At 39.5% G+C, this 16,163-nt stretch overlaps 1 protein-coding gene across 1 annotated transcript; it reads left to right on the forward strand.

Annotated features, from left to right (window-relative positions):
* The first annotated feature begins 8,167 nt into the window (after nt 1–8,167).
* nkx1-2a (NK1 homeobox 2a) lies at nt 8,168–12,436 on the forward strand. Its single transcript, XM_084735797.1, has 2 exons — nt 8,168–8,589; nt 11,258–12,436. The coding sequence occupies exons 1-2, from the start codon at nt 8,373–8,375 to the stop codon at nt 11,863–11,865; spliced, it is 825 nt and encodes a 274-aa protein (XP_084591923.1). The 5' UTR covers nt 8,168–8,372; the 3' UTR covers nt 11,866–12,436.
* Nucleotides 12,437–16,163: the final 3,727 nt, after the last annotated feature.

Genomic DNA, 16,163 nt, shown 5'->3' on the forward strand with positions numbered 1-16,163 from the left:
TTTTCCCTGATTCTTTTTACTGAATCCTAACTCCAACATTAAAACAAAGGCCCATTAGGCCTCTATATGTGAACCTCTTACCATTGTTAAATATTTGAAAAAAAAGAATTTCTATTTGGTTTATTTGATTATTGTGAGCTGAATGGTCTGTTTTAAAAGTGCAGTATAAACAGCCTCAGTTATGGATGTATCCTACAAAATATATATCGCAACTATAACAATAAAAACACATATTCTTCACTTAAATAAATGTGTCATCAGAAAACGTTGTCTCTACTGAACTAGAAATGAAACAAATGTTGAAACTAAAACAAGAGATCTCACCTCTGTTGGGCAGGGTGTGGATGAAAAGACATCAGTCCTCCCAGTAACATATACCACTGCAGAGCCTCTGCGCCCTCTTTCCGCAGCTCACTAACTACAGCCTCACACTTTCACAACCTCATGGACTATTTGGCAAGGGCACACAAACAAAAAAGAGATAATGGTCAATGGAGAAATATAAAGGGACAAACACAATCTGTTTCTGCGCTAGATGGAGATGAATGGGGTATAATCCATTGCCTTCCATCACACCTACCCAGCATGCACCATGGCTGCTCCCCGCTTAACCGCAATGATGATTAATCCTACACCCACTATTTATATTTCCTAATTGTAATTAGCACGAATTATCAATTACGGTTAGTGCCTAATTGCCCTTCATAAAGACAGCTCCCCTGGTTTAAACGGGTCCATTTAAATAATGTAACTAATAGCTCTTGCCTTTACGTTGCGGATACATCTTCATTGTTCCACGCGTGAACCGTGATGGTTGCTCGTAATTTAACAGGGCAATCGAGGGAAGGAGTGCAGGTGGCACTGCGGGACTAATTATTGTTAATGAATTATGATGTGACCTTCTCAGAACAATGGCTAATCAATGCTCACGTTGAGTGACAGTGCGCTCTGTGCAGATGCCAGAGACCACAGAGCCATTACTAGCAGGGCCCCAGCCCTGTGGAAAACAGGCAGCTGCAGCAGTTTTCTCCTGGTCTCTCACAATGTGTACACTCTCCTTTACTCACCACAACACTCACCTCCCCGGCCAGCCAAAATATCTGTGTTCCCTAATTTACAGACAGAACAATCTGAAGGTCTAGCCAGGGCATTAGGCCAAGCTAGCGTAGCTTTGTAGCCACTCTGCTCTGGGAAGACAAACTGCTGCTGTGTCACCTAACTGTTTTGTAGTTTTTAAACAACTGGTCATATGTTTCTGTTTCTTCCATACGGCGTCCAACAATGTAGTGGCCGAATCTTTGGTTGTCGCTGAACCACAGAAGGCCGGCCAGTAACCCAGCAACATAGCCAGTCGAACCACTCGCTGGGCTCCTCGTCAGAACCATTTCAGTTGTTGTGGTCTTTAATTTTCTTATAGTCTTTCTTTTGTTTTTTTAAGCTTCTATTGGACCTATTTTATGCTGTGAACAATGTTTGACTCACTTACCTTGCTGTATATTTTTCCATACACTTTGTCATTGCTCAATAATGTCTGGAAATGCTCAGTGAGGCCTGGACATTGTCATCGGTTCGTCTGTTGAAAGCTGTGTTCTGTAACAGTTGGTTTGTGACTGCGGACTTTTAACCTGGCAGCTTAAATAAAATGCCACCAGTATTCGACCAATCAGAAATATACAGCACTGAAAGCCCCACCCCCAAAGTCCCAGTACCTTTGGGAAATAGAAACTTAATTTAGACCCTGGTCCCTGTGGTTAAAATGCACTGATCTCCTCCAAGGTTCTTAGTCCCTCTGGAAAGGTCTGGTGATCAAAACACAGCCTTTCACAAAGACTAATCCTTACTATTAGTATGAATAGTCTTTATAATTTTAACATATATCATATCAGTGCTGTCTTCTGTTTAAAATTAAAAGTGATCTGGAGCTTAGGGAATGGGAATGAAAGCAAATACCCTGATGATCCTTCACACACGGCCCTCTCACAACTGAGGATCATGATTTTCATTGATCTCTGAATCCATGAATCCCTGCAAAGCCTGAGGAAACAAATGAGCACAGTCTCTACACAATGATGAAACGGAAACAAAAATGATGATGATGATGATGATGAAGTAATGATTCAGTAACAACTCAGGACTATGAACCACTTGACTTGAAGGGACTCAAAAGTGCAAAGTAATCATAAGATAATGAGGTACTAGCCAGTAATCTCCTCAGTATTATGTGTCACTTTACTTTAAAGGACACAAAAAGAGCAATGAATGAAATAATGATGAATTAATGAGGGACTAATGTTAAAGAAATTAGCAATAAATGAGTTTTGTGCAGTTTACCATCCAGTTCAATTCAGTTTTTTGTGGTTTTCTGAGCAAGAAAATTTTTGATCCTGTGTAGTTTCAAGTATGAAAAAACATCAGAACACTCATACACACATTATGATTTTTTTTGCACATGTACATCCAGTTATAAGGAAAGTTTTAACATGAAAACAATCTCGGGCAAGGCTTCAAAAAAATACAATAAATTTTGAACTAAACACCTCTGGTCAGTTTATGTGGTAGAAAGTTTGCACACCTTGCTGACATGACCACACTGTTCTAGTCGTTAGTTGACAACATCAATGCTTGAACTGACCTTTACCCTGTTGTGACAGGGGCACAGTATGACTGACAATGTCCCTCAGCATAATTTACCCCCACCCCACATCGCCCTCCATCTCCTCTGTGATGCAGTTGACCCCTTTACAAATCACCCCCAACTTTACACATCTGCTGCCTGTCAGCATCTGCCAGGCGCACTCACCCGTCCCACCCATAATGAAAAACTCTCATTACTCGCCTCCACCCAACAGGTATACAGGCCGTTAGGACAATTACTGGGCAATGCCACTGACCTTGTTGTCAGAGAGAGTCAAACAAACACAGAGGTCTAACTGAAAGGAGGCCTGGCAGCAAAAAGCCGCAGGCTTGCAGTGCAGACAGGAGACTTGGCAAAATGAGGGAAGCTTCATACCCATTTAGGAAGATTGTACTGTATTGATCGACAGCTACACTGGCACACATCAATGCCAACTGCCTCTCGGTGCAGATAAAGTAGGTAGCAGCACTAAAGTAGCGTCACATGTTAGACACAGCTTTCAAATGACCAAACTGGAGGTTTTGTGTGTTGTTGCCCATTAACCACAAGCTGAGTGTGGATCACTACTGCAAATTCTCAAAATAATACCATACATTATGAGGTTGATTTCATGTCAAATCAACTTGAAGAGACCAAAGCTGTGTAAGATCTGTAATGCTTCAGTTAGCATTCTGTATCTGTTAATTTATTTAATGATTATTTGTGTAGGGACAAACATGTAGCATAAACCAATGCCAACATTTATACTATAAGCTGATTTTCAATACCTGTGCCTAGATGGGGCTTTACAACACATAAAACTCAACAAGAAAATACACAAGAGACAGTACAAAACACAAGATCAATGATAAACACACATTAAAAACACAGAACTTAGAGCACCAACGAGAAGATTATTCATGACCACATGACTGATCCCTCTTAAAAAAAACTTTTTCAGTTTGAGTTCGATCCAACTCAGGATCCAGTTTGAGTTCTGTAGGAATTCCACACGTTCATACCTGAACAGAAAAAGCTGTTTGTTCAAATGAGGATTTTAGGGCACCTCATAACCTACAATTTTTGGATTCTTGAATGATGCACATGCTAATGAGCCTGAAGTTCTGAGAAGAACCACGGAAGCTCTGAGAACCTGAGAAGCCCGATTATGCAGACATTTGAAATACATTTAAGATGACAAAAATAAATAAAATGCTCAAAACTTAACAATGACATGGCATTGATGTGATCATCAGCTTTCATGTCCAAAATTTTAATTGTTCGATCATATATTTTCACACCAAGAGGTTACACAAAAACTTTTGTCTTTGTTGTTTGTCAAAGGTTCATTGTATAGTTGCAAGTGCTGTGTCTAAAATTTGCAAATCAGCTGCCAAAAAAAATGCTGTGTTGTCATGAGTCCCAGATTAAAAGCAGTAAACCAGGGCTGTGTTGATGCTGTGAGAAGGATGATGTTGATGTTATGGGTTTGGTTGTGTTGACTGTCTGATAAAAGCATAAACAAAACAAAGAAATGAAAAAATAAGTAGACTTAAAGGGATAGTTTGGATGTTTTCAATGGAGTGTTTGAATTGGATTGTCAAAAAAATGGCCCACCTAAAACGATCAAAGAGATTTTCCCATCAGGAAACTGTGCACTTAATAATTGCTCTCTCCAAAGTAACTAACTCAAAGCAGCCTTTTTGACAACAACATTAACTTCTGCAGAACATGGAAGTTGTTGGTCTACTGTTGCCTTGATCGGTTAGTTTGTTTCATTATTGTGTTACTCAGTTTCAAAAAGTTAGCTCATTCACTCAAGGCATATAGTAACACAAACAAACTAACCAATCAACTGCCATCTACTGTAGGTAATAAACTGACTGTGGATGAGTACAACATACAAGCCTGCTTAAAATAACCCAAACTATCCCTTTAATGTGCAATGTGAGGTCAAGCGAGTTGCAAGTTGATGCACATCACATGAAATAAATGGAGACAGACTGGAAGGTAGAAACTCAGTCTGGATTGGTACAATTTTGAAAATGGCAAACAGTAATGGTACACTTATGGGCTAAAACGTGCGAAACTCAGCGATCTCACTGTTTCTTAGAAACCACCACAACCTCAAAGTTTAGGAATCTGGCACAGAGGATCTAACAGCCTCCCTTAATGGTCCACCAGACACTTGCTGATCTTTTGTTTGAGTCCCACTTTACAGGAGCGTTGGGGAGACAGTGGAGGACTTCAGAGAAAACAATAGACACTACAGTCTGTCAGCTCATAATGCTGCTCCTGCCATTAGACAAATTATCTGACGTTTAGCAGACTGGGGGCAGCCTCCCTGTGAAGTGATGACTTTATTGACCCTGAAGGGGGGTCTCGGATGGAAGTGTGTCTCTTTGGCTCCCTGCGGTGTCTGACAGGGAGCACTCCTCCTCTCTGAAGTCTTGCTCGGGCCCTGTACAGACTCTGAGCTGCAGCCAGCTGCTGTTCCCGCTCTCTGAAGTCTACCTGAGGGCCTCTTTGTCCTTGGGGCCCATCCCTTTGTCCCGCTGACCCACACAAACAGATGTCCGGCCACTGGGCTCTCTCGTAGGAAGTTGTAAACCTCCAGTGTGCAGTGGGCTCTATTCATATGGAGGGACTACAGTAATGGCCGTGCAAGTGCCATACACATGCAAATGCCGACACGCAGACACCCTGTAGGGGCGGCTTTAACAAATGTTTGACTATGTAACCACTGCAGACCATGCCAGTCCACCAGACTATGACAGGGCAGCAATGAAACCTCCATGTAGAGGAGTAATCACCCTGAACTGTAGAAGTGACACAGGAAATTGTGTAGGGAGGCCTTTAACAGTGTGTAAACATGATCAGATCCCCCATGTCACCAACACCAGACAGAACTACAAACATGCCTTCTGTCTGTCTCATTCATACACAATGTGGACCTCACAGGCTTAGATGGTAAAATATGTTAATGCATAAATGTGTGGAGCAAAACAGAATCTTAAAAGTAGAATCAGTAGGATCAGTCTGAGGTGTTCGTAAATGTAACAGGAAGATAGTTGATTGCTGAGTCTCATTTCCAGGGTGTCAAATAGTGAGTTTTGGGGTTGGTAAAGCAATCAGTCTCAAAATAATGAGAAAAAAAGGAAATACAGGCAGAGGATATGGTCTCTCTCTTGAAAAGAATTATTTTTATATGAGTCTTTACATTGTTTTGAATGTAAGTTCAAAGACCTTGTTGTGAGAAGTTTCATGAACAAGGCCTGTGGATTATCTTGAGACAGACATTTCTGTTGAGTTTTTCAAATGTATGCAAATGTATTAGTCTCATTATACTGAAGAGACGGAGAAAACCTTTGCAACTCACACCAAAACTATCTAGATTTCCTGAATATTGCACATATGATATATGGTGTAAGTAATCCTGCACCTCTTAAACATACTGTATGTGCTTAAATCAGTCAGAGTTATGGTCACAGACTCTCTCTTCCTCCCTACATTTCTGTTTTGAGTGCAAAAATACAATATTTTTGCCAACAAAAGATAAAACACACAGTAAATAAAGTTAAAGGTAAATTTGACTGATAGAATTATTTTGTTCCCAAATTTTCTATGGATGTCAAGATAAAAGTATTATTGTAAATTCTTTCGGTTACGATTATCGTGTAGTGAAAATCAGATATTGTGCAGCCCTAATTTAGACCCACTCTGATTCTTCAAAAATAGAAATTACTAATTTGATAGAAATTATCAGAGGAGCAGTAACAAATATTTAGGCCATTCAAGGACTGAGGAGTTAAAGAAAGCTTCAAGCGAGCCCTCCTGTGCTGTTGCACTTACTGGTTTGGCCTTCCAGTATCCAAAATGACTGTCTGTAGCCATCAGGTTTTATCTGTATTGGACACCTGCTGAGAATATTGATCCTATGCTGGTTTCACCATTTTAGCCATCACCAGGCATCAAGCTTTAAACAACCCCATGTCACTTTATATTGAATACTAATAGCAAAGACCAGGGAGCCGACTGATTGTGAATATAAATCTATCACCTGAGGTGAGAAAACAATCAGCTGTATTCATTGTACGGCTGCTATTTAGCTTTGAACGCCTTAAAGAAGCATCTAGACATTCATAATGGATCCTTTTAGTCCAAAACACACATCTTTATTTAGTTTTTTTTTTCTAATGAGCAAGCAGACATTCTTGTCATTTGTTATAGATTGTTACCATACTGGTGCAAGCAAATGGGCCATAAACAATTTTCTCCTCATCAAAAAACAACAAACCTCAGCATTCTGTTTTCTGCTATTTAAGTGGATGGAAGCTGTTGTGTGATTTTAGTTGGATTGTTGTTACCAGACTGATATATTGCTCAACTGATATCGGACCGATATTTGTCTTTCATAATTATATTGATCTATATCAGTATTGACTAATATGTTGTCTAATATAAAAACTTTTTATTAATAACAAAACAGAATGCAGATTGTTCTAGCTGTTAACAGTCTAGGCATCATTTTATTTTATTTTTTTATTCAGTTTTAATAAATACATATATTTTGCCCTATTATTTATAATAATTACTAACACTGGTAAATGTTTACTCTTTCAGTGCCCCAGTATCATTTTGGACAGCAAAGTTTATTTAATATCCTGCCTCCATTGCATATCTTTGGCAAAAGAGGAGTATCTGCAAAACAATAAAAATAAAATAAATTTATGTATATATTCTTTATACTGTATATTATAAAAAGTATTGACCGATATGTTGATATCAGAATTTTTTTATTCCCTATCTATCATTATTTCCCTATCTATTGTCTCAAGTACACAAGAAAGTGACACTAAAATAAATCTTGCAGTCCTTGCAATGCAGTGCAAATTGAAATATGCTATACTGGGAATGTTATTATTGTTTCACAAACATGAAAGAACAAAGACAACAAAGATATATAATTCATAACAGAAGACACCTGCAAATATGAATAAGCAAAACTTCTAAAGGATAGAGGGACTATAAGCATTTGTTAACCTGCATACATTTTTTAAAATGTTATCCAACTAAAGCTGCCACAGCATCTAAAGTATTAATACAACACAGTATTATCATAATACCTGAAAAAAAAATCACCATCTGTGTAATCCTGAATATATCAGCACCTACCTAAATATTACTTGAACACAGTTCATATGTTTTACATTTTAACGATCAGTCTCATTCCCAGCTTATCAGTCGTAATGCTGCAACATCCCCATGAATATTTATCAGTTTATACGCAAAAACCGTTGGAGAAAGTTTTTCTGTCACTCAAGGGACACAAACACCCCCCCCTGACAGTGAAAGAGTCCAATTTGGGGAGACAGGGCGATGTCTGATATGGATCAAGTGCCATCTGTGCCCAATTTACTCTCAGGTCGTGGATTATTGAATTTAATGATATGGGTGATTATCGACGAATGCTTTGAGCCCATTAGGTGGTCGTGTGAAACACTAATAGTGTTTGTGTCACGTGTCTGGGGGGGACAGACGCTTTAAAGAGCGCGCTCCGGTCATCTCATTCACGCTGCTAGACTGACAGACAGAAGCAGAGGATCGACGTCCACACACATTCCGGAGGATCGTCACCATTGATCCGCTCTGATGAAGCTTGAAGACGTGAAGTGTACTAAACTATGAGAAGTTACTCTCCACGCGCGTAATTACGCACGTCTTTTTTCCTTTCTGCAAAGGTTTCTCTCTATAAAGGATGCTGGACCCAAAAGACTGTGGAGTGACAATGACGACCAGTCATAAGATTTCCTTTTCTATAATCGACATACTGGATCCGATGAAATTCAACAGTAAAAGGGTGAACGAACTTTCCATCGTGACTGAGAAGTTTTCTGCACCAAATGCAGAGAGGACAAGTGTGGAGTCGGACAGAGCTGCGGGCGGAGACTTCAGAGTTGAGCGCACGGAAGCAGGTAAGAGAGCAGACAATTTCACAATATCATTCAGCCTATTTATCACAGTATTACGTGTTATACATTTTTAATGCACGTGCCGACTGATTCAAAACATCCAGTTTAACAGAAAGCTATTTCAAGGAATTCTGTCAATTTTGAAGTCCCTTATTGACAAAAAAGGTTTTTTCACCACAATAACCACAAAATACAACGTCAGAAATAAAATTACCTGAATAAAAATCCTTTCCTGCTTCTTTTAACTTGTTAACGTACGACTCAATATAACTTTGCGAGGATTATTTCTTCCGATTACAAGGATAACCTCTGTCCCAACCGCTGTCAGGCATTAAGAATAACTATACAGAAATAGCAGATTTTCTCGCTGATGGCCAAGTATGCTTATAAAGCTGACATAAAGGCATCTGCTTTGGTTTGAGACGGTTTCATAACCGGTTATAAACTCTTAGAAATGGTTTTAATAAATGTGCAGTCGCCATATCTAAACATTACAAAATAAAGAAAAAAAGATGAAATTATTCTGAAATCTAGCAATAAAAACTTTTTGCTCCAGACTAAACACCAGCAAGTGAGACGCTATTTTCTATCAGATTTATTGTCATCTCCGTATGACCTTCCTTTAATTTCCAAGGCTACGTTTCCTTTCAAGGAAGCCACAAAGGCTTGCTCCCAGAGCCCCAGCGTGTGATTGGCACCGGGACAGGCAGGCTAGATAATTGTTTAAATCGTCCCATTGAGGATGCCTGCGCGCGCTTTGATCGATATCCCATTACTGCATCCTGCATATCTCCCTCCAGCACCTTGCAGGTACAAACTTCACACCCCATCCATGTCTGATCCTAAATATCGTTCGATTAAAACTTCCCTTTAAATAGATGACATTTATCGACCCGCCCGCAAATATGAAACTCCATTAGCACGTCATGGCTGAGGTGGCGGAGCTGGATTTAGACGGGATTTCTTTTCCGCAACATGACATTTGAGGCGCTGTGTGCTTTATAAATTATTTAAGGATTAGTGACCAGGTCTCTCCCCTCCTCTGAATCTATGCTGCGTTCCGCTCCAGCGACCTCCGGATCCCAATCAAACACTTGAGAGATGTCAACTTCAGGCCTTATTTTGTGTTTGGTATTTAAACTGCAGCTCAAACAGGACAAAAAGGAACATCTTTACACACTAAAGAAGAATCTCCGAGGCAGGTGCGGTGTGCCCTCAGCTTTGAGATTTGACACATGACTTGTGTCTTGTCAGGCGCTGTCCTTTCAGCACCATGCATGGACAATTTAGCCCATTTAGCAAGCGTTTAGGCTTTTTGGCCTATTATTCACAACACAGGCACATCAAAAGGTCAAATCAAAGATCTGGCTCTTCACTTTAATCTTGTAAATCACCTTGAAAATTCAGTCAACTAATCAATTACATTTTTAAGAACCACTGGGGAAGCCAAGCCTTGATGTCCAATATTGTTGTCACCCAGATGGGGGATGATAGGGCCTACACTTTCACTGTTTAAGACACCTTTCAACCAAAAAATCCAAAATACAGATTTTTCATCTTACAGTTTTTTTTTCCCTGATATTTTTGGTCTTAGGTGCCATGTTTTGGAGATAGTGTCTATTAGAGCTCCAACAATTAGTTGATTAATCAATCGTTGTCAGCTCTTAGATTAATTGCAAACTATTTTGGTAATCAATTAATCGTGAACCATTTTTCAAGAAAAACATGTCCAAATTCTTTGATTTCAGCTTCTCAACTGAAATGAATTCTTTCTGGTTTCTTTACTTCTCTATGACAGTAAACTGAATATCTTTGGCTGTTGAGGACATCATCTTGAAACACTGATCAGCACGGTTCTACATTTTCTGACATTTTATAGACTAAACAACTAATCAGTTTATTGGGAAAGTGATCAATAATGAGAATAATAGTTACAGCCCTATATGGTGGCCTTGGAGACATTTGCCTTCTCTCTCATATAATGGAACTAGAAATCTAAGACTACAAGTAAAACTAAAAATCAACACCACTTCCAAAAAATCTTGACCCGGTTAATCAAAATAATCCACAGGCATCGTGAGCAGTTTCATCTAGAACCTTTTTTTTTTTTTTTTTTCTATGGTGTGAAGCAGTGGTTTCAAACTGGGGTCAAAATAGGTTGTAGGTGATCCCCAGCAAAAAGAGAAATAGAATATTTTGAATCCTTATTACATTTTTTGGAAGTTTGAACAAGGGAATATATACAGTTGGTCATTCTGATTGTAATCTATAGTAATCCTAGTTTGATCATTGATTTCAACCATGAAAGTTTTATTATCTTCAAACTTAATATGTATATATATATCCTACTACTGTTTCCCTACATTGTCCATCTTCCTACATCAGGACAGAGTTTTTGTAAAGAGACACTGTTTTTGAGTTTTTCCCCTTTTTTGTAACTTGCAAGCACCACAAGTTGTGTGTCATTTAGTTCCATTACACTAAATAGCACAACAGGTAAGAGGAAAAATGTGTATTTTTGATTTTGGGATGAACTGTCCCTTTCATTCATAAGTGATTGAGCAATTTTTACTTGAAAATGAAATATTAATCTTAGCACCTAATGTTAAATGGTAAATTTGCTGCAGAGTTTTGCATGATGTAAACTGTTCTACTTCTGTTTTATTTACAGGGGAACAGACAGGAGATGAATGCTCTGCTGCCTCCAGGCATCATGCAGTGGATGCTGACCCCTCTCTGCCCTCCCCACCAGTTGAAACAGAGCCCTGTCTCACCGGGGAGCAGGACGATGCAGAGTCAGTGGTCACACTGCAGGAGCCCTCACCGCACAAAAGGCGACGCCCTGACCAGGCCTGTGCCAAACCTCGGCGAGCCAGAACAGCGTTCACTTACGAGCAACTGGTGGCTCTGGAAAACAAGTTCCGCACGACCCGTTACCTGTCCGTGTGCGAGAGACTAAACCTGGCCCTGTCACTGAGTCTGACCGAAACCCAGGTGAAAATCTGGTTCCAGAACAGGAGGACCAAGTGGAAAAAGCAGAACCCCGGGGCGGACAGCACCTTGCAGCCCGGCTCCAACTCACTAGTCAACATCAGTCCAAACCCTCCCACGTGTGGGTCGAGCCCCGCCAGCTTTCACCAAACGTTCCCCAGCTTCAGCTCTGGGAATGTGATCTTCCACACAGCTGGTGGTGTTCCGCTTTCATCCACCGGAGGGCTCCTGCACCCCTTCATGCCCAGTGGTTTCGTCCAGTCGGCTTATTTTAACCCACATCTATGAAAGAACCCAAGACTGACATGTTGCAACTGGTGATTCTTTTGGGCAAATAAAAAAAAAAAAAAACTACCAAAACTGAACTTTTACTGCCCAGAATCATGTAACTGTTGCATTAATGTCATATCATATTCTGCAAACTGATGAGAAAATCACAGCTTTCGTCATAACTTTTCTTATAAAACTGCAAGAAGGCTGTTGACTGTCTTTAATCTTTTGTCATGGACCTTTTCCAAAACGTGAACATCCCAACAAGAGGCCAAATCAGTGATCTGTGACCGAGCCCGCCAATTATTTAAACATTAGTGCTCCTTTATGGCTCTGTCAAAAGACTACACCACTATGCACTGATTGTCCGTCCTTGTGTTTGGTGAAACACCTGCTCTCACTGTGTGTCTGACAGCTCATACAGTATCATTTCCTGCATCTATGTATTGTCTTACATCTCAGACTGTGGCATATTGCAACCATCCAGTACCCAGCTGTGTTTCTACCTCTCACAGGCTCGCACAGCTCACGTCTGTTGCCATTTATACAACATTATCAGTGTAACTTAATTAAAAAAACATAAAACATCTGTGTGTGGCTCATGTATTACAAAGTAAAAACATTTCAAATGAGAATGAATTGCAGGGCATTTTGCCTCCCTCTTAATGTTAATTTGGAGAAACGCTGCTACAGTAATAGGTTTGTAATCGTGGTAGATCATGTCCTTGTTAAAGCGCCCAGTAGAAATCACTCATATGCTGCCATCTCCTGGGCAACAAGGCTGAGGTCTGACCAAAAATCAGTATGTCTGACCTGAGACTGAAACATCTGTGAATATTTACATCTTTACAGAGACAAAAGACATTAAAGCACCCATTATTCAATTTAATAATAGCACCATTATGTGATCAAGTACATTTCCTCATGTATTTGTCCTGACTTTTTCCTGACTATTTCCATTTTAAGTTATTTTCTCTTCTACTACAACATTTCAAGGGTAATAGTACTTTTTTCCTCCAACACATTTCAGGACAGCTGAATTCACAAGCTGCTTTGCAGATCAACATTTTACATACACTAAACATGAGTTTACACAGTGCTGTACTGTTATCCATTAACCTACCCAACAGCATGTAAATCATAAACCATACAGTATATACAATTCAATAAGTATAATCCTACAATATAAGGGTACCACTTTCTAATAGCAGCAACTTTACAAATGTTTAGCAAATCATTTACTTAATGGATCAGTTATAAGCCATTAATAAGAACAACTTTTGTTTGTCAAGTTATAGAAATCCTCCTGCAGAAGGACAGTTGCTTTGTCTTTTAACTATCTCTTTAAACCTACAATAAATTATTTTTTTGGCCAATTAAGGAACAGCAGGAATAAGTTGTGAACACAACATTGTCATATTATCAACTTTAAAGGTGAGGTAAGTGATTCTGGAGAAAGATAGTTGATTGCTGAGTCTGATTTATATGTTGTCAAATACCAACCTCTGTTGGAAGTGGCTTGGACTGTGCCAAACAAGACATGAGACTCAACAATCAATCCAACATGAAACATCGGTATTTGACAACCTGAGAATGAGACTGAACAATAAACTGTCTTTCTGCAGAATCTCTTACTCCACCTTTGAGTTGTTAACAAAAACTTATTTCCAACAATTACAGAACAACAGCGTCATGTTTCTGACCAGCTGATGAATGTAAGTCTAATATCCACCCTCTTTTCACTCTGTTTTCGGTCATCATCATCTCCTGAGGGAAATATCTGGCCCTTTAACAGTTAAGTGATTCACTATGTTCACCACCTAGCTGCTGACTATGTCTGTCTGCTGTCTGCAGGGGCAAACAGTATAAAGAGGATTTTTAGAGCTTTTTCATTGAATACAGCTGCCATCTGCTTCCAAAACTGACTTTGTGAGAGTGGGGAGAGGAAACCAAAACAGTATATTTATGGGCTAAGCTAAACAATGAGCTGGAACTCCCTATAAAGCTCTGTGAGTCTGAGCAGATCTGTAAAGTCTGGTGATCATTCGCTGTAGGATCATCACTGCATCATTTGATATCATTATTGTAAATTATTAGTTTTAAAGGTCCAGTGTGTAAGATTTACAGGGATTTATTGGCAGATTTATATGACATAAATGGACAATAATATTCATGATTATGTTTTCATTCGGCCTAGTGTGGGGGGAGGGTGAGGCGAGGTGTCGCTCACTGTCAGATGATAGTAAATCCTAGGCACTGGTCCTATAAATGAATCAAGGACACCTATAGAATCAACCATTCACCTTTTGGAAAAGGTCCAAAAGAACCCTTAATCAATGATTTAATAACATTTATAACTGCAGGTGACTGACCAACTTTCACTGATGGGTTACAAGAAACTGAGGAACCCATGACCCTTTTTAATGACTATGCATGCTGAAGGATGATTTATTGCACTCGTTAATGGCTTAGCAAATAATTTATTAATTGTTAATGAAACCATTAATGACAATTAAAACCATTTATGAAAAGGTCATTATTAGAGAGTTGTGCCAATAAACGTATATTTAAAGGTGCTGTTATGAGCTACTTTAAATACAGAAATACATTTATCTGCTCACAGGCCTACTTTAACTGAAGGAGACTTTTGAATGCAGGACTTTTACTTGAATGCTTTATGTGTCATCTTGCACCAGTGGTCATACTGAGTCTATAACATTCACTTACATCATACAGCCACACAGTGTCACCATTTCCTTTCTTTCAGTCTACGTAGATCATGTCAGTTTATATGCAGACACTAGTGGAAGAAAATATAATAAAGATCATTACGCACTAACTGGCTCTATTTGTTGGAATTTAGGGCACATTATGATCATCAATGCCATCTGCTTTAGGATTTATTTATATTTTAATGTATATCCATTTTTTTTTTACGATTTTTTAAAGAATTTTAGTCTACTGCATATCATATTACTTTTAACTGATGTTGATTTTACTTTATATTGATTTTGTATGTTTTCTCAAGCTTGATAATTCTCTTCAGATTCTAATTGATTGTAAGCCCTTTCATTGTGAAGTAAAATCATATATGAGGCAGTCGCTCATTCCTGCTTTGCTAACAGCATGTGAAAGAAACACAGTGTGTGAAAGGGAAGTTGAATAGGTAGAGGAACATTTTCAGGAGGGCATGTATGAACATGTTTTATTTACAGAGAGGAAATTTAGAAAAATAGAGCCACGCAGCCAGGAGCGATTGCAGACCTCCTGCTAATTCACTGCACTACCGGTGTAAATGGTGTCTGATTTTTGGGAATACACTCTTCTGCTATGCTTAATTTACATTCATTTCTGCCTGCATTTGTAGCAGTGTGCATGTAATGTAACACCCACTGAGCTAAGAGAAGCCAACCAGCAGAAGAGCAGGACAGACAGCAGAAAGAAAGATGCGGTACAACAGCTATAGGTAGCCGGGATGATCAGTGCAGTCCCCCAGCAGAGCACTGGAATAGCAGAGCTTCAAACCCACTGTCAACCCAGTGTCATTAGTTGACATCTTTCAAGAGTGTGTTGTGCTTTCACGACTTTGATCTACAATACACTGGTTGAATAAGCTGCTTCTGTCTATATCTGCAGACAGTGAGCGTGCTGCTGGGGGAAGAGACAGGAAGGAGAGCTGACTGAGAATGGCTGGTAGGCAATTTTCTCCTGACATCAGTTTGACAGTTAGAGGGCTGACAAGCATCCTTCAATTAGATGGGATTTTCTCACTGCTGTCAAAACCTGGCCAATGTCAACCTGTCGCTGAGGCGCTGGTGTTACTGTAGCTGCATTTTATCCATCTTTCTTTTACATATGCATGCATTTGCACATGCTTACAAGCATGCACAACATACATTAATAAATATTTGTCATCCTTCCATTCATATTTGTTTGTTCTGACTGGTGCATATGAATGTCATCCCCCCTTTGGTCCTGTGATACTTTTCATTCCAACAAGGCCTGGCATTCAGCCGAAGAATTTGACAGATTTGATCAATACTCTGGAAAATCCGGCATAAGGAACCTATTCTGTATTTTGGCTTTAGGCATCCGTTGTATGACAATGTGATGAATAATTTTGCAAAGGTATCTGAGGGGGGTCATTTAAGTCTGGGCGAGGAGCACACTTGTTTAAAATTCATGTTGGAGAATGCTCTGGGACAAGGTCAGATGTTAATAGTAACAGTGCTTTCATGTCTGTGTGTGTGTGTGTGTGTGTGTGCGTGCGCGTGTGTGTTCACAGTGGTATGGGGAGAAAATTCCATCTACAGCCC

Source organism: Lutjanus erythropterus, chromosome 14 (genome assembly GCF_056507025.1).
Source record: "Lutjanus erythropterus isolate fLutEry1 chromosome 14, fLutEry1.hap2, whole genome shotgun sequence".
NCBI classification, from domain to species: Eukaryota; Metazoa; Chordata; class Actinopteri; order Lutjaniformes; family Lutjanidae; genus Lutjanus; species Lutjanus erythropterus.

Bases quoted from the DNA above. Each gene is read 5' to 3' on its own strand.
- nkx1-2a (XM_084735797.1), top strand. From the start codon at position 8,373: ATGCTGGACCCAAAAGACTGTGGAGTGACAATGACGACCAGTCATAAG. The intron at 8,590-11,257 runs GTAAGAGAGCAG...TTTTATTTACAG, and splicing joins AGTTGAGCGCACGGAAGCAG to GGGAACAGACAGGAGATGAA.